Source organism: Serinus canaria, chromosome 1A (assembly GCF_022539315.1).
Source record: "Serinus canaria isolate serCan28SL12 chromosome 1A, serCan2020, whole genome shotgun sequence".
NCBI classification, from domain to species: Eukaryota; Metazoa; Chordata; class Aves; order Passeriformes; family Fringillidae; genus Serinus; species Serinus canaria.
The window spans coordinates 11,646,230-11,665,232 of NC_066314.1; the positions used below are offsets into that span (position 1 = coordinate 11,646,230).

Sequence of the window (19,003 nt, forward strand, 5' to 3'; positions counted from 1 at the left end):
AAACACTGAATTTCACCTGTAAGGAACATCTCAACTAATAATAAATAAACTAATTTGTTTCCATTCATACTTCTATAGACCACAAAATCAGGTTTGATATAAGGTTTCTATTAAGTTTCTCTTTGTTTTAAGTTGCTTAAGAGCTCCTGCAGGAAGTTATAAATTTTAGAGACTCCAGCCCATTTACACTGAGATTTTGGAAAACTTTACCATTGCCCTATCTTGGAAATCTGGATCTGGCCCTGAGCATTCTAGGTCACACTGTGATGTGACCCTAACAGATACACAGAGCTGTGGGAACTGGAATCACTGAGGTTTGGAGAACAAGGAATCTGCATTGTGTGGTGATGGTTGGTGCTTTATGGGTCTGCACAATGATGGTCCCTTTCCCTCTCTTCCCCTGCTTTGTTTGGCTTTCTTGGAAGACATGTCCTGGGGGTGCATGGTGTATTTTTGGAATCTCTTTCTTCACACAGTGCCAAACTGTGTACCCAGCTCACCCCATGGGTTCATTACACACAGGTGGTTTTACAGAACTGGAGTTTAGATTTAGTTTGGGCTGTTTAGGGGAGGGAGATTAAAGTGTCAGTATATGCAAATTGCTGGTTAAATAAAAGCCACAAGTTATTTAGCAATAACTGAAGGGCCTTGAAGAAGCTCTCATCTTCTGCTTCAACACCACCCCAGCAAAGAAACCCAAAAAATGTCAGAGTTGATACCAATAGAAGGATTATTCATACAAATAAATTGGCACAGTTCTTAAATGCATTAAACCCTTTGCTTTTGATTTGTTATGACTCCTTCAGGAAGCACCTCAAGATGTACTCCATATCCATAGACCAGGTGAATCTATGTCCTGGATATATATATATATGTACAGTAGTTTCAATAATCCACTAATATTTAGACTTACAGCATGCCTATTTGTCTTAGCTTTACAGAAATACTTCTTTCCTGTTACATATAAGCTTTTCTCTCAGTTGTTCTAAACTTACTAAGAATTCTCTGCTCTAACAATAGTAAAAATGTCTGTATGTCACTGGTTCTGTTAATTCTAATGATTGGTCCTAGGCTGTTCCTCCCCTTCCTTTAGGAATGGTACCTTCCAGTCTCTCCATGTGCATGAAAAGTGACAAGCATGGGTCCCCATATTTCTACTTATTGGGCCACCCTAAAGACACGGTTTGTAAACTCTGCATGTATATTATCTTTCTAATACATTTTGTTTCTCACAACTGTTTAGAGAGGATTTTCCAGCTTCTTCTTACGTGCTAGCTCACTTAATAGTTTCTACAGTATTCAACTTTTCTTTCATAACTGGTTATCTAAGACATCACAGCAGCCAAGCATTCTACAACTGTATTTTAATGTTCTAAATAATGAGTTTTGCATGTTATACTGCTGCTAGTGCATAGGTCTGCTCTATCTCCACTTTTTCTCATGAAAAAAATTTATCTTCTGAATATGCCTTTTCAGGTAGAAAATCTTGAATTTCTGAGTTTAACCTGTAATTTTCCTCATTTTTATGGCACTTGGCTTGCAAAAATATTAACAATATGAAGGTGGAAGTTAGCTGCTGATCTCAAACAATATTTATATGCAGCCTCTTAAAGAAATAACAAATGTAAAATTGAACACATTTTGAAATGTGCTGTAAGGCAATAGTCATTTATTAAACCCTATGGTTATGCTGAATTTACACAAAGCTCTTTGCTCTCAATTTCCAGCAATTTTCTTCAGAGAATCAGATCCAACTGCACAGATTGTTCAGATACATTCAATTTGTAATACAGAGTCAGGGCCCAGATATGATACCTGGAAAGCAAAGGAAAAGAAAAACTTATTTTTTTCTATTTTCCTATTGATTGCTGCCAGCACAGAAAACTCAGCAGTGTCCAGATGCATGCAGCTCTGCCTGCTGCTGACTTTGCACAGTGCACTGCATTTGCTACAATTGTGTGGACAGTCTCACACACTGAAGCAGACAGATTGGAAATAGAAAAAGAGCAATCCAGAGGTGTTCTTCCAGCCTTAGAGCTTCAAGCAGCTCCTCCAGTGTGGTGCTCACAGAATTTCTGCCCCCAGCAACCAGGCACTAAACTGGGCTTAAGTTATCAGTCTTGTGCATGCAGATCCAGGTAATCTAACCAATGTGTTCCCAGTTAGATTTTATTTCCAGTCTGTGTCAATAAATAAGATTTTTTTGAACACAGACACATCCATATGCTTTGCTGCTGCAGAGCTGGACACATCGAGAGGCTATTTGGGAATGTTCCCATGTATTTCAAGTGTGTATGTCACCATCAGAGACCTCCTAGCTGCAAAGTTCCTAAATCATATAGAAAAGTTAATTCCACCATTCCTTGTAATCTCACCTTGCCTCTGTCTAGCTCTTCACTGAACACAGCTCAGAGAGGTTAGACAGAGGTTAGAGGTTAGATATCCAGGCTGGCACCAAGACCATTGTACAAGTCCCAGTCTTCAGCTCAATAAACTGCAGTCCAACTCAAATTCTACATGTTTATACCCTCAACTTTCTGGGCATCATCCTTATTTTTCCTCCTACAGAAAAACATACACAGGAAATAAGTATTTTTCCTGAAATAAGTAGAAATGTAAATACTCTATAAATATAGCTGAAGTTAGTTTTGCAGTCACCCAGCTGTGAATGGTTCTCATTTATTTGGCAGGAAGTGTCGCAACTGAATTTTTTTCTCAGTTTAATGTATCCAGAAAATCAAAAGAACTTCACTTCTAGTCAACACCAAAACTGAAATACTTGGTTGATAAAAAAGCAATGTCATGTCAAATGAAAATATGTTTGTTATAAAATGTCTCCATTTCAGGTATTTTTTATTAAAGAATTTGGAGGGGAAGAATTTTCCTAAAGAGCCCATTTTGATGGGGCTTATCCCAACCAAAAATGTGACTGTGCTACCATACATTAGATCCCTGAGCAAGGAGTCAAATTTCCTGAAGCAGAACAGATAAATTGACCATTCCAGTATGCCTTAGGAGAGGCCCTGCCATAGCATCATGGAGCAGTCTGTTATAAGACCTCATCTCACATGCAGGATTTTTTCCCTTTAGTATAAACAATCCCTTCAGGAAGATGATCAGCAGCCTGACTGGAACTCAGACACAGCACAGGAGAGATGCAGGTGGTTTGAAAGCTTCCTGCAGATCAAGTGATACCTGCCTGTGCTTCCTTGCACCACGGGTTTGGTAGCCCTTTCTAGTGACCACTGCATTCATATTTGCAAAAAATAGATTAAAAACTGGGAGCTTACACTGTGGGGTGATTGAATACAGTTATATCCTTCATTAGATGCCAGGTTGCAGTCTGCTACAAACTGATTTTTCTAGTTCTATTAGAACGTCTGAAGCTTTTACATTTGTCTAATAAATGGCTAAGCACCTTGGCCTATACTTTGAAGCCAGATACTCCTATCTGTTCAGAGTACTGATCAGATAATTCAGTTCATCTCATTTTTAATGCTCATTTTATAAATCTCCAGAGCTGAGGTTGGGTGTTATTTGAAACTTGAACTACCTCATATATCATTTATCTGATGTGAGTGCAAAAATCAATAGTCATTTTGGAAAAGTGCCCTTTCTGCCTGTGACCAGCTTGGTGGAACTGCAAACATTCATTCCTATTCCTGCTGCATTTCCAATACCACCTTCTTATTTCTAGCAATACCAACTTAATTTCAGGAACCTGTGGTGTGTAAAAAAAAAAAAACAAGACTAACTAAATGAACCAATATACTGGTTAATAAAATTGGTCTAAAACCATCAGGCAATTTGAATATGGGCTCCCAAAGGTTCTAGAATGCCTTATTGCTATGGGTAAAAAACTATTCAAGGGCAAAAATTAATATTAAAACCTGCTTTACAAACATGTCTTTAGTATTTAATAAATATGTAGCAGCTGGCAGAAAAGTAGAACATCCTTGTATTAAATAACAGTGGATGTGTATGTATAAGTGGGTGTACATAGTTATTTCTGTCTTATAGAAAATTTCTGTTTCAAAAGATATGCAGACCTTTATCCCTTGATATAGAAATAGAAAACACAGTCTTGAAAGAAAGAAGGACACAGTTCTTTCAGTTTTCTGGCAATGACTTTGAGCTTACAGGAAGGCAATACCTCACTTTTTAAATGCAAAAACACTGAATCCTAAACATTGCTTTGGTAATTACACTCCCAGTGGATTCAGAGCAGTCTGGCTGAATAGTCTAACCCAGGCTTTCCCCATCTGTATAACAGGGATAGTAATATTTACTTACCTATCTCATGGGAGTGTTTTTGGGATTAATTATTTAATGCTTGAGAAGCACTTTAAAGATTAAAATTCCTAGTTGACTACTCAGTATTATTACTAAAGCAAAACCTTGCTAATCCACATCAAAATTGGCAGTGTCCCCCCATATCTGAGCAAAGATTTTTTAATAAGTTTGTTGAGCAAGTTCCCTTATAATTAAAGCTTCATTATTCGAATAAAATATTCTGGAGTAGATCTACTAATATGGTGTCAAGTGTAGATAATTACAGCTAAACTACAGTGAATAAAACAGATGAACAAACATTATCCCAGGTTTGGTTAACATAAACTGGCAAGCAGGCTTCCCAAAGAAGGGCAAAGTTCCACCCACAAATCTTTTCTAACATTTATTTTCATGGCTCCCTGTGTTTCCATCCAGCTGACAATACTGGAAGATAAGAACCCAAAATAGAGAACCTGAATGAACACAGCCATACCTCTGTCTCCACAACATCAGTTTTTCCTTTCCCCATGTAATCCAGAGAAGTAGGTAAAATAGGAATTCAGTAACACTTACTGTGTCTCTGCAGTTTGCCATAGGACTAAGTCCAGTCTTCTGCTGTTGCAGCACAATATCCCAGAAAATCCCTCTCCTGCTGCTCATCTCACATCCCTCTTTCATTTGCCACAGGCCCCCAACTATTAACAAGACTGCCACTTGTTGCCACTCAGAGTTATCTTCCCCACATATCTGTGATGGAATCCTTGCCACAGGGATCTAGGGACCCAAGGGAGCAGTGTGAAGGCACACAGGAACATTCCTGTATCCTGCATCCTGTGTCAAAGAGCCTTGCCAGTGGCCTGACTCTGTGTTGTTCAAGACTAAATTAAGCCAACAGGGCTTCTCATGGTCTCTCCTCATTGACCTCAGAAGTGTGATGACTCTAAATGCCCCCACAGAGAGTGACACCAAGAACTGTTATTCCAAGCCTTAGGGAGGCAAAGGCAAGCTCTGTCCATAGAGGGACTTGCAGGTCCTGCCTCTGTCCTCACTCCACCATCCCATGGTGCAACTCCTGGCTGATGTTCTGTGGCTCAACCACAGAGAAAGGTTAGCAGAGGTCATGGCTTCTGTCACATTTCTTAGAGCTCCTTATTCCTAGCTTGGGGAGAAAAAAACCCACAGAAAATGAAATGTGGGGTTTTTTTTTACTTTGACAGTATGAGGTAACTGTGACTCTCCAACCAACGCTTAACAAACATTACCATAGAGAGTGTTAAATGTTGTCGAGCAAGAGCAACACAGATATGCAACCCAGAATTCTGAACATCTGGATTTTCTAACAACATGTAATTTGTGTTTAATTATTAGGAGCTGAATATTACAGTGTAAAATTCATTTATTCTTGCACTTCCATTTCATCATGGAGTTTTCAGATAAATTTGTCTCAGAGTTCCAAAGATATCAGATATTACAACAGCTCTGGGACCCTCATGCCTAAAAACCCCCAGGCTGAAGAGTTTTCTGAAGAGACACTAAACTGCTTCTGCAGCTTCTACCCTAAGCAGAGCAGGACTACTTATTCATGAGTTTTGTGACTGAGTTCAAACCAAGTGTTTTGCTTAAGATCCTGCTCTCAGTCATAGAGTGAGAACCTCAGTGCCTACCAGAAACAACTTTCTAGGAGCATTTCATGCACAGTCAAAATGCTCCTCACTTATTAAGAAAATTTTATTTAGTATCTACATGCTTTTAATAATAACAGCTATTTGTTGACCTGACTGAATGTGATGCCTACTGTTAACACCCATTTTAGCTGTGATAATTCATAATTTTAATATTTAACTTTAATTAAGTGTGTAATATCCAACTCTTAAATTATTCAGTCTCTGCAGAATGTTTTTCATTAATACCACACATTTTATTAACATATTTATGAACACCTTTTATGACTTAATGTGGCTTAATTCTATTAATAAAAGCTAATTTGAAAGTCATTATCTTTTTTAATTATACAGTAACTTCCAATGTAGTTTTTCCAGCTCCAGCATAGCTCCGGGAGAGAACTGCTGAGGTTTCTGCAGTTCTCCTCTGCTGCCTGACCACACAGGGAAAAATAAAACCTTCTTTATTGACAGGTTGAGTATTGCCTGAGTAGCTCTGATCTGGTAAATATGTGAGATGCTCAGCACTCCAAAAAGGGCACCAAACCACCTGGAGGACCTATTGAATAATAATGTGTAGTTAGAGCATCACTCAGGACTGGTACTTAAGCTGTCCACACACTTAATATTGACACTATAGAGAGGAGCTTCCTGTGGAGGGCAAAAGCCCCATGCAGGCTGCTGCTCTTCACTTTGGTCTTTCAGTATTAGTAATTCTGCAACATTTATGCAGATGGATTAAGCTGATTCAAGGAAAAATATAATTTACCAAGTGTTACAACCTGTCCCTGGAGGAGAGGGTAACTCCAGTTCTTGTTAATAGATCCCTTGGGGGGATTAGTGAAGGAACACTGAATGATTGGTGTTCATAAATATATATATATAGTTTATTTTAGAAGAATTTGGTTGAAATGGAAAGCAGGTATGTAGCCGTTTAGGTTATTATTACCTATAGTAATATAACAATATAAAAGCATATTAAGAAAATCCTCAGCAAAGCACCAGCTGCTTTTGGAAATTGTTTGAGTCATTATACATTAACATTTCAGTCTCAAACACCAAGTTCACTTCAACTGGTGATCACGATGATTTAAATATTTAATTGATAGGACTGTTTATTAGAATCGTATCTACAGAATAAACTAAAGATGGTCTTAGAATGAGAGGTAAACTGCGTGGCCATAATCATCTGGCCTTAAGATTTACAGCCAGAAGGCTATTGCAGTAAATTAGTAAACTAATTTACCTGTTTCTGAAATGCAACCTGCTTGTAAGTGTGGCTCCTTATTTTTCCCCCTCTCCCTTCCTTTGGATAGTTTTTTTTCTGCACAGAAAAATGATCCTTTTTTATTCTTGCTATTGCAAAGGCAGTGTCAAAGTCTCAACCCTGTTGTAAGGTGTAAGTGATGTTGGAGAGAGTCAAATGATGCAGAGCTTAGCTTTTGTGACTATTACAAAATCACAATGAATTGTTTATGGATGTGATTTCTATTTAAGGGGTGAACAATGGCAGAGTAACCAGGAAAGGGCTAAAGCATCACCCAAGATATCCAAGACAATCCAGACCACCTGCTTGCCATGGCAGAAAGTCTGAGTGTTTCTGAATTCATCAGTTATTTCCTGTGTCAGCCTGAAAGGTCTCAGGCCACTTTCTTGCAGTGGCCTGTGTTTTCTAAAAAGGACCTGATGTGGGGTGATGGATGTAGATATCTGTGTTCATCCACTCAGCCTTGATCCACAGCCCTCAAAAGGGTTTCCCATAAGGAACTCCACAACTCTGGTTGTGTGCATGTTCAACAGAAGAGCAGACATCTATTTCCAGAGGTCTTTTGAGACACCACTCTCTCTGACTATGTGAGGTAATTAAATTATTATCTCAAGTGGTAAGAACAGTAAAATGCTGGTGAAACAGTGCCATAATTAAAGAACTAACTCAGGGAAAGGGATTTACTGATGATGCCCTGGGTATAATAATGTAGGATCAAAACCAGTGCAGAATAATAATAGGAACCCTCCAAGTCAGATCAGTTGCTTCCCATGTTTCTTTGTTAACCATATTTAAAGACTACATTACATAAGAAATTGAATGTGGTTTCATACACAGTGATTGCTACAGATTAAAGCACACACAAATCAATGTGTGTGGCTTTCATGTTTCAAGAAAACATGCAGCATTTTTCTAAAGACTTTTTAAACTTTTTTCCTTGCAATATACAGTTTTTCCCTCTCGTACTGAAGTTTAAATTTTCCCTTTCTGTCTGTTCCCTTAGCTCCAACACAAAGTAAGATCATCTCCTGAGCTTCTGTAGATTTGGTCTTCCAAGCATAACTAACAATCTGCTCTTTCTGAAGTGCTGCAATAATTCTAAAATTAGATCTCTGAACATGAAAGCACTTCTCTAACAAACCCCTAAGCAGAGTACAGAAAAGGTGATGAAAGTGAATTTTACCTGAGATGAAATCATTCAAAGTCTCATTAAACGGCCCTTGCAAGAACTTCATGAACACTGTGTCTGCTGCAAAAATACTTAGGGCATCTTCCATTTAATATCTAGATAAAGTATACAATGGAGATGGATATACTGAACCCAAAGGAACTAAGTATTTGCTCATTAGTAATGGCCAGGAACATGAAAAGCAGTAGGGCATCAATGGCACTAGGAGCTGGGCCAAGCAGGATGTAGAGCTGTGCTTCCCAGCATTGGAATAGGTCAGTGGCTGAATTTTCTGGATGTAAAATTAAACCTTTCAAATTTACAGAGGAGACTGAGGTGTTCATCACTTACACTACACTTACATTCATATCTCTTCAGTTCTTGGGAACATCTGCAGAAGTCATGTCACCAATAGCTCCATGTAATAGGAATAATGGCCACCTTTTCCAGTATTAGACCAGTGACAAAAGCAAAAATGCACAATGACTTTGGGGACAGAAAAACTAGGTCTGGCATTGTTTCATACCACAAGTATCAGTCTTTCTTAATGAATCATTCTGCTCTTTTGAAAGTGCCAAGCACAAAATTTAGAAGTGAAAGATGTCAGGATTCATATTTGTTTTCCTGTAATCTTCTGTGACTTGTAAAATAACTCTGATTATCCTGAGCAGCCATCCTCAAACTTTGGAAAAACAAATGTTTGAAGCCAAAAGAACTGATTACTAAAAAGTAGAAATATTCCATTCTTGAGCAAAGCAATACTTGAAATTATATTTATAAGGTACTCTAAACTTTCAGAGTCACCATGACATTGTTGAGTACGAACAGGCAAGTGATATAACAAATATGACTACATTAAGATAGAAAATTAGATTAGGTTTTCATTGTATCAGAAACAAGGCTTCAAAATATTAACCTGATCACTCAACTGCATGTGTGAGAAAGAAGAAGTTCATATACTAAAATAACCAAGTGTAACCTGGGCTATTTTTATAAATGTATATGGCATGTATCTAATTCCTATACAGAGAATTAACGTTTTGCACCCATAGCACACTGCCATCATACCTTTGTAAAGCATAAGAGCAGTGCTAATGATGGAAAGGCTATCCCACCTGGATGTGCCCACAGTGACTGACCAAAGGCAGTGTCACATCCCAGCAGAGGACACTTCATCCCACTGGTGTCTGCTTCCAGGCTACTGGTGTTCAGGGATCTGAAAGTGGATAAGTTCAGTGGAAGGGCAGACAAGGGAAGTGTAATTTTAAGCCAAGAAAAGTGCAATTTGTGAGAAAACGTTTGTATAGCATATTGCATAATTAACAGGAATTATAATTTATAGCTAGAAGTACAGGCAAGCTGTAAGGTGGGGGCAGAGCCCATTGCCACTTGCTTTCTGAGAGAGGCTGGGGGAAAGGGTGGCATATTGTGTCACATTTCCATAAGGATCATAGCTGAGCAAAAAGTCCAAGAGCTTTTCTAACCATGAAATCTTCAGAGAATCATTTATTTCAGGATACAAAGGGTGCTGTGTGTTTGGGTTGTGGAAGTGTCAGGATAAAAGATTAAAGATTCTTTATATATTCTGAAATATCCCTCCTTGGAGAGCATTAAAGAAAAACTTCAGGAGACCAATGCAATCAGGAACATCAAAGACATGTCAAGCTATAATGAGAAAGACCCAAATGCCCTCCTGGTGCAGCACTGCCAACATTAGTGGATACTCACCAGGGGACAATTTGTCCCATTTTTGTTATTAGCAGCATCTGCAAGAACTGCTTGCCACCTCCTGGCAATACATAATTGCAGACAAAAAAAAAATGGGGGGAAAAAATAAAGCACCATCTTTTTTATTCAATGAAGCCCTTTTTTGATTCCCTAGGAAAATAATTCTGGGAAGATATCAGAACAGCTGCTTAGACATTTCAGAAAACACTTCATCCAGACTAATGAAAGTGTTCAAAGCTTTAATATATTGTACATTATTCATATAATTTGAAAATTAAAAAGGCTTTGAGATTTTATTACTTAAGTAATAAAATGTGATGTAATTTCTACTCTTACTACTAAATATTCAATAAATTATATTAGTACTTTATGGATACTAATATCTGATGAAAAACCACACATCCTTGATAAATTACTAAACGATTATCTAAAATATTTTGATGCTAAGGGAGAACCTAGCCATGAATCAGAAGTCCATGGGCAGAGCTCTTCTCTTTATGAAGACTAAAGCCAGGGTTCTTTTTCTCATGGCTCAGCCATCAGCAAGCCCTGGATCCAGCTGGAGCAGTTAAGACAGGAGCAATAGACTCGTGAGAGCAGTACCCTCATTCCCACTCCATTGAATGTGTGAGAGCTGACAGAGCAAAACAAACAATTCATCTGTGTGGTGGGTCTACCTCAAATAAAAAAACCCTAAGACAGAAAACTTCTGTTCCTGATGTTTTCCCTGTGTCACTCTTGCCCCAAAATGGCTGTGTTCATCTCCCACTTGTCCTCCCACACACTCAATCTTGTGTCTGTGGTGGCTCTTACTCAGTTAGCAATTTACTCCTTTGCCTGGGAGTTATGCGAAGCCGGTCGTAGGTGAGTCATTCTTACACATCCCATGGAGAAGTGCCACCAACTTGTGTTGCAGTAGCTTGTAGAAACCACAAGCCACCCAGTAAACACCTACTAAATTACAGCAAATGAAATGCCTTCACAGTGACAGATTATAGTGCTGCTCTCAGCTCATTTGTCATGTCTAAATTAGTAGGTCAAGGGAGATTTTCTCCCTTCAAAGAAAGAAGGCAGGCATCTATTAGCCTTCAGTGAGAGGTATACTTTTGAAAACCAATTTCTCTCACAGTGAGAATGTTATCAATGGTGACAAAGTCAGAAACAAGTTCAAAACTATGTTGTCCCTAAATCTCTCCAGCAGTTGCAACTGAATGCAATATTCTACTCATCTGCTTGCGAGTTGTTTGGGCGTTAGCAGTTTGTGCTCTGTTAAACAAACACTGTTTTCAGTTCCTCACAGAGGTGAAGGAAGAACAAAGTAAAATCAGTGCTCTGTCTCTGGTTTAGTATGTTTACAAAATGCTTTGAGATGGGTTGGAATAACAGACAGTAAAAGTAGGTTATGTTCCCAATTAATTCAAAGGTTTTGTAAAAAGCCTTAGACCAACAGAATAAAAAGTAATCAGAAATATTAATAACTGTCTCAAAAACGTAGTTAGAAACTGAGTATAATTATGAAAATAAATTGCTCATTTAACTGCTCTGCAGGATAAAATTTTATATTTTTCTCCTGTTTATATTTGCTATGGAGAAGCAATCATTTTAGTGCTGGTTGAACAAGTCCAAATGAAACCTTATGGCTTGAACATAGCTCTTTAAAAGGTTTTTTTCTGAGCAACAAATTACTTACATTCCTGCACTTTGCACTACTCTAGTAATTTTTACACTTTTCCACAATGTTCAAACATAAGAGGGAAGTTGGCTACAATACCCTGACATGAGTATTCTCCTCACTAGCAAGTGACATATTGCAAAAATGGCTTGTTGACATTAACCTCTACCAAGTCTGAGGATGACTTTCTATATAAGGTCATTTCTTTTAAAGAAAATCAGGTTAGGTTGGGTTTTCACCATCTCAGACTGATGGTACTTAAACCTTAAAAAAATAATTTTCTTCTTACTTGCAAATGCTATATTGCCAAAGAATATAAATTATAGTTTTATTCCATGGCAGCATTGTTCCATACCACTGGAAATACAACCTATGTATAGGTGCCTTCCCAGCAAGTATTTTAAACATAATGCAGCCAGAGATCCACCTGGGGTTGTCCCACAGCCAAACCAAAAAATCTGTGGCTATAAGTTTTCTTACTTGGTTGGCCAAGTTGTCTTTTACTTAGGGTTTTCTGAGGGAGAGATAAAATCCAGTAATGCATATAATATAGCATGTCCCAGTTTATAGACACTTATACTTGTAAACCAGTATATATAAGAGATATGCTGATTCACTTTTGTTGAAGTACATTCTAACCCACTATGATTTCTCACTACAACATTTGGTTGTTTTTTCATTCCCTTTAAAATAGAAAACAGTAGAAATTCTGTAATTTCCAGGCAAGAAAGCAGTAGGCCACAGACCTCCAGGTCTCTTCTCCAGAACATCCTACAAATAACTGGTACCATATTATCCTTTTTGCCTCAGAGGAGCCACGACATGTTTGTCACCTTGATTTTGAATGTTGTGTCCCTGGTTTGTCCTCCTGGATGAGAAGCAGCTGATTTGAGCATCGTGGTACCTTTTCCACAGAGGCAGTCTTGTTACCCAAAAGCATCTTGCTGCTCCAGGCTATTTGGTGTTTTTACTGGTGTGTAGCTGATACTACCCAAAGGAACCAGCTATTTCTGTAATCAGAAGCTCTCTCAGCCTAACATGAGATTGGATAATGGCCCACTGCTCTTCATTGACACTGAAAAACTGTGAAAAACAACATCTCATGGACAACTAGGAAAGAAGATTGTAGTTCAGACAAATACATTGGTCCAACCCTTGGCACCACCTCTACCCTGGGTAGGAGTGACAGTGCCATGAAAATATAAAGTTAATTTTTCAAAGCTCGGGGTGGCTTCTTCAGTTTGCTCAGGTACCTTGCTGGTGCATGTAGGCAGCTTCATGCCGAGTTCCAGGATAGCTTTTGTGTTTTGGACTCAGTGCATGGTCCCTGGCTCAAATAATAAATAGAATGAGATCCCCTGAATTTCGGATTGAAGAAGAGCCAGGGTGGGGTCTCTGCTTCCCCCATCTGGCACTGGCTGTGGTCCTGTACTAGGCTGATGGTGCAGAGAACAAGCCCATCAAAGTCAATGCTTTCTCTAGGCAAACTTCTAGGAGCTGATCACTCTACATGCACGAGTCTTTCTCATTTTGTCTTGCTTGAGTGCCAAGCTGGGAGCAGATGGTACATTAGTCACCCTTAACTGGAGGGTAAGAAAGTGTGATTTCTTTTTTTTCTAAATTCAGTTGAGACCCTCATCCCATTTAGATTCCCAGCTCAATGTTTATTTGTCTTACACAGAACTTGTACTTTCTACCCCTCTCAAATGCTAATCCTCTCCACACATATGCTCATTATGCAAAAGCATATGACAAACACCATCTGGGAAAATAAATAGCTCCTCAGCTAACTGTGCTGCTCCCTCCCTTTACGTCACCCACCTCACTATTGTCTCTCCTATTTTTATCTGCAAGACAGCAATCACTCAATCCAGCTATTAACTTAAAAGTGCTGTTTTAGTCAAGCAAGCTGCAGATCCCAGGCTGGGCAGTAGAATCCATTCCATTTTTCGAGACAATGTACATCTCCATGATAATTTGAAAGCAGCCATAGCACTGAAAAAAATGCATGTTACTTTTTTAAAGGGCAGTTGATATCACTGACAGATACTAGTCCTGACCTTAAGAAGTCCACGCTTGTTTTTTAGCTAGAAGGTTACATTTTCTCCCCCATAAAATATGCAGCTCTTGCCACAAGTTCTACCTCGTTTCCATGGATTCCTGAGACAGTCCTTCATCTCTGACAGATTATTCCTCATACTGTTCAAAGCCTAACTAAAATGGTGCTAAATAGGGAATGACATTAGCCAAGTTCAGTGATTTCTCTAACCTCTAAGTAGATGGGTAAGAATGGGAGCCATGCTGTCATTAATCATGGTTGATTTGTTTTCTGCCAGAAAGTTAATCAAAAGATATGAGGATGTATACACAAGAGAAAGGCATCCCAGAACATTCTGGTTTGGATTAGGAAAATCATCGTGATTCAGCAAAGGAGACATTTATTCAGCTAAATTGAACAGGATCTGCACAAAACAACCATATTTTGTTGAGGCTAAGTAACCAAGAGAAATTCAAAATGCACAACCAGGAGACTCAGCAGCTGACACTGTGATATAAAGGCAGAGCTGTAAAAGTACCCTGTAAGAATTGTGGGGCCATAAACACCACAATACTATATCTGTTTAGAAAAAATATGAGACAGAATTCAATGATGACCTTATCTGAGCTACAAATTCTTGTCAATTATTATATGCTAGTAGGGACATGTTTAATAGATGGCAGAAAGTCCTTCTCATTTGTCCTCAGAGACAGCACTGACATTGCCCAGCTAAGAAATCCATTATACAGCTACAAAAGAGGATATTTGATTTCATGAGCACGTGCCTTTATTATTTTAAGAATAATTTAACATAGGCAGAGGAAAGTGGAATCTGTATGAAAAAAAGACCAGGGTTTCCAGCAGTTACCAGCTTTGAGGTTCTTATGTCTCCTGCACTTTTTTTTTTTACTTTTTTTTTTTTCTTTTTGTGGAGAGATTATTTTCTGTTGCCTCCCCATTAGTTCCACAATTGAGGGAGTTTTACCTCAGCTGAAGTAGAGGGGTTTAAGGCTGGGTCATGGTTTGGGTGTCAGTGTTGTTCAGAATACGTGTGCCTATGCAATGCACTCTGTGCTGTTGGATACGCCCTTAACTCTCTTCTCTTTGTTGTTAAAACAGACGAACCAAACTCCTGGAGTGCTCCCTCTGCCACCTCCCCAGGTCTGCCGGAAGTAGCTCTTTCCCTCGACGACATAATCTCACCATTATCTTCATCACACATAGCCCCACCCTCTGACCCTTCTCACCAGATGAGCCCAGAGCCAACATGGGATATCAAGAGGGAACACGATGTAAGGAAACCAAAGGAGCTTTCGGTGAACGGTCACAAAAAGAAAAGGTTAGGAGAACAAAGAGAAAGGTCAGCAAGTCCTAAAAAGGTAGACAGGTCAAAGCACGAAGAGGCTTCTTGGAAAGGATATTCAGGAGGCAAAAATAAGACCACTGATGGTGGCAGGCCCACCTCAGAAAGCAAAGCGGTGGGACACGGCGTTATGATCGAGGCTGGCGCAAGAGAGCACATGTGTGCTGGAGCCAGTGATGAACAGTTTGGGAGGCTGAGGAAGCCAGATAGCAAGAGAGGAGGATCTCTTAGCAAAAGAGACCACAGATCCACAAACACCAGTGAGAAGTCGGCTGCAACACCAGACCACATCAAGACCGATACAGGAGCTACCAAGAGCTACAGTAGCAACCGCTGCAGCTCGCCTGGAAGTGATATGGACCACAGCCAGAGGGACCCTGATGGGAAACCCAGCGAGTTCCCCAGGAAGGGACATCTCCACTCCATTAGCACTCGCAGCACCAACACCACAGTTCGAAAGGCAACGGTCTCTCCAGGGCCGTGGAAAATCCCTGGCTCAGATAAGCTACCAAGCGTCCTGAAGTCTGGTACTTCTGCCATGAGCAGATAAGCAAGGGACTGTTGCCCTCTAACTGTCTCAAACTGACGCAGAACATTCTTCTTAGTTTTTGTCTCACATTGGTTTGTTTTAATTTATTTTAACTATCACACATATACACGAAGCATTGAGGAATGAAAACATTAGTGTGTAATTCCATGACAATGTGCACAGTATCTAATAAGTTCAAAAGCATATAGTCAACACAGAGATTTAAAATCGACCCTAAAGTCCCAGTTCCATTTTAGGGACTTTGGCAGCTATGGAAGAAACCAAAACAATATGAAGGACAGTACATCAGAGAAGGATAGTGCAGTGTAGCTTTAGCATTTTTTTCCCACTGCATGAAGGACTTGGATTTCATTCAAACTTTATATCAAGAAACTGGAACGAGTTAGAGCAATCACAAACTGGAACATCGCCTTAAATAAAACTGCACGGAGCAAGCTGAAACCGAGAGAGGATCTTTTCATGGAGCTAAAATGTTGTAAATAAATTGTTCTCGACATATCTAGACAGGGGTTAAAGGGTTTCTTTAAAGCATCGTTCGGAACTGTACACCCATGACACGTCTCCACTGTTAACGCTTTGGGATAGTCCACGTGGCACCCTGTAGAATAGCTCACCGGGTGCTGCGGGAGGAATGGGGAATCCAGTGGATTAGTTTCTGTGATACCATTTCTACTGCCATTTTTGTGAACAAACCATGTTTCTGTACATTGGAAAGGAGTTAAGGTGGAGTTGTATTTGCAAATTATTCTCAAAAGTGATTTTTTACAGGTTCCCCAAGTCCTGCGAGGTAGCACACAAACCAATTGGTCAGGCTCAAACCCCAGGCATCTGCAAGGCCCTTGCAATGAAAGGAAGAGTGCTACAGAGAAAAAGCTGCAGTTTCCTTAAGGAAAGGCCTTTCCTTCCTGCAGAAGATGACAGCATCACTTATCAACAGTGCTATGTTTCATACCCATCCGCATTTACTTAGGACACTCTCACCTCTCATCCCCTCAGTTTGGCAGAGCAGGTGCCTTTCAGGCACACGTCAACAATAATTTGACTGGTTTCTGAAATACGGTTGTCAGTGTCCTCATTCAGAAAATTCAGTATTTTTCCATTTTTTTGAATGGTTTCCATTTTACCATTTTTTCCCTATCTCCATTTTTTTCTTCTTTTTGTTTTTTATCTTTCTTGCTTGTCTGTTTTGAATTTTAAGCCTTAAGTGCCAGGTAAACATTCCAGTCTGCCTTCACAGGAAATAACTCCGAGTTCAGTCAATCAGTCATTATCTTGTTTCAAACAGATGTGTGTGTGTCTGTGTAAGTGTGCGTATGCTTATTCGTCTGTCAAAATTAAAACAAAATCCTGGGCAATAATACATTGGTAATTGAAAAAAAAAATCTTAAAGCTAAGTACTGTCAAAAATTCATATTTAAAAATTATTGTTCACTAGCAATCTTTGTTCCTCACACGCTCTGCTGAAAAACTAGATTGAGATTGGCTTTATTCCAAGAAATTAGCACATTACTGTATGTCTCAAACATTGCACTGGACTGCGAAATTTATAGACATGTTTCTTCCTGTCCAATTATTTGAAAAGCCTCAAGTCAAGGATTTTGCAGCTTTCAGACATTTTTTTTTTAAAAAAGAAAAACCCACTTATAATTTTTAAAAAAGCACAAATCCATGTAGCTGTTTATAAAACTCTTATTTAATGGGAAAAAAAATCTTTATCCCCTGAACTAGAATCCAATATAATTTTCCATTAATTTATTGAATCTGATTTTGGACAATGCTTCTGTAGTGTAGATGCACGTCCCAGTATCTTATTTTTATGTATAAAGAAAGCAAACAATGAAATTTGAAAAACAGTTGAGATTATGCTTGCATAAACTCTAATTTGCACAGTTCACAGCTACTCCTTGTGCAGTAATTGCTTTATGCGGCTGTAATCGATAACCTGTGAAGACAGCACATCATCTAAACCCCATTCCAAATAATATTTCTGTGTAGTGTTAGCTGTGAATTTACCTTGTACAGCTCTATCTCTATAAATATAATTCCATGTATTAATAGTCACAGAAAGGCTGTAAGTGAGCAACTATTTTTATGAAACGCACCACTATGGATAAATTAACTTTTACAGAAATCTTGTTTACTGTATGATATTCTAAACCACTGTCAAATAAAATATATATCCAAAAATCTTTCATTTTTTCAATTGTATATAGTTTGTGTTAATTTTGAGTAACATGCTTCAGTGTTACCCTGACAAACAACCATTTTCTTGCATATGAGTAGAGTTAATTAGCTACTGCCTTATAAAAAAGGGATTAAACCATTTCAATTTCTCACTTCAATTTATTAGTCACCATGTATGTGACCTAAAAAATTTTATAATGGCAAGTCAAGACTTATGAGGCAACACAGACACAGAAAAATCTCTTCCTTGATGGAGAAGCCCAAACCCTTATTCTGCTTCCAGTCCAGGAGACAAAGGACCAGGGTAGCCAGACTCCAGCAGTGAGAGACAACTTCTGAGAGTACACCACATATACAGAATTAACCTGAGCACAAACCATATTTACCTCAGAAATCGAGCAGTTCTTACTAGCCCTAGAAAGGTTTTGTTGACAAGCTGTGTGAAGAGGGCACAATTACATTTTCAATTTATTTTACAGAAAAAAAAATGTCTTAAAAAACATCATAATGGTGTAAAAATATTGGTAATGAGCCAGCCTCTTTTGGGACCAAATCCACCTCTCATTGAATGTTCCTGACCTCCAGTTAGAAAAAAAAAATCATCAGTTTATGGATTCTAGACACTGTAAGATGTCTACCTGGAAAACAAGCAATATTTTTCACACAAATAAGACATTTTTAAAAATAAGAATTTCCTATTTCCCTAGAATGTAATTTTTTTCAAAAAATAATAATTTGTCTTCATACAGTCTGAGTCAACTTCTGCAGAACTTTGTTTTTTCACATTAATGTTCCCCACAAAAAATGTCAACCAGCTGAACAAATAATATAGTTTTGTATTACAATAAACATGTAGAAAATATGAAGCATATTTAATACTCAAAAATAATTTGCTGCTATTTTCCACTATTTTCCTGGTTGGAAATCTGGGTGTTTGCCTGGTTCTGACCCAGAGGTATCAGAGGGAAGTGTGCTGAAGCCATATGGTTTCATCCAGTCTGACATGTCCTTTGTCTTTTAAACATAGTAGTACAGCATTTGCATTGCACTGCTGATATTATGACATCTTTTAATGTCTCTTTTTGATACCTATGCAACAA

The 19,003-nt window shown here is 38.6% G+C and overlaps 1 protein-coding gene across 2 annotated transcripts in view; it reads left to right on the forward strand.

The window, feature by feature from the left end:
* The window catches only part of MAGI2 (membrane associated guanylate kinase, WW and PDZ domain containing 2), a 699,256-nt gene extending 681,380 nt beyond the window's left edge, over positions 1 to 17,876 (forward strand). For both annotated transcript variants that reach the window (XM_030238194.2, XM_030238195.2), the window contains one exon: positions 14,926 to 17,876. In XM_030238194.2, coding sequence (XP_030094054.1) covers positions 14,926 to 15,719 — 794 coding nt within the window. In that variant the 3' untranslated portion in view covers positions 15,720 to 17,876. The remainder of the gene's footprint in view (positions 1 to 14,925) is intronic.
* Positions 17,877 to 19,003: the final 1,127 nt, after the last annotated feature.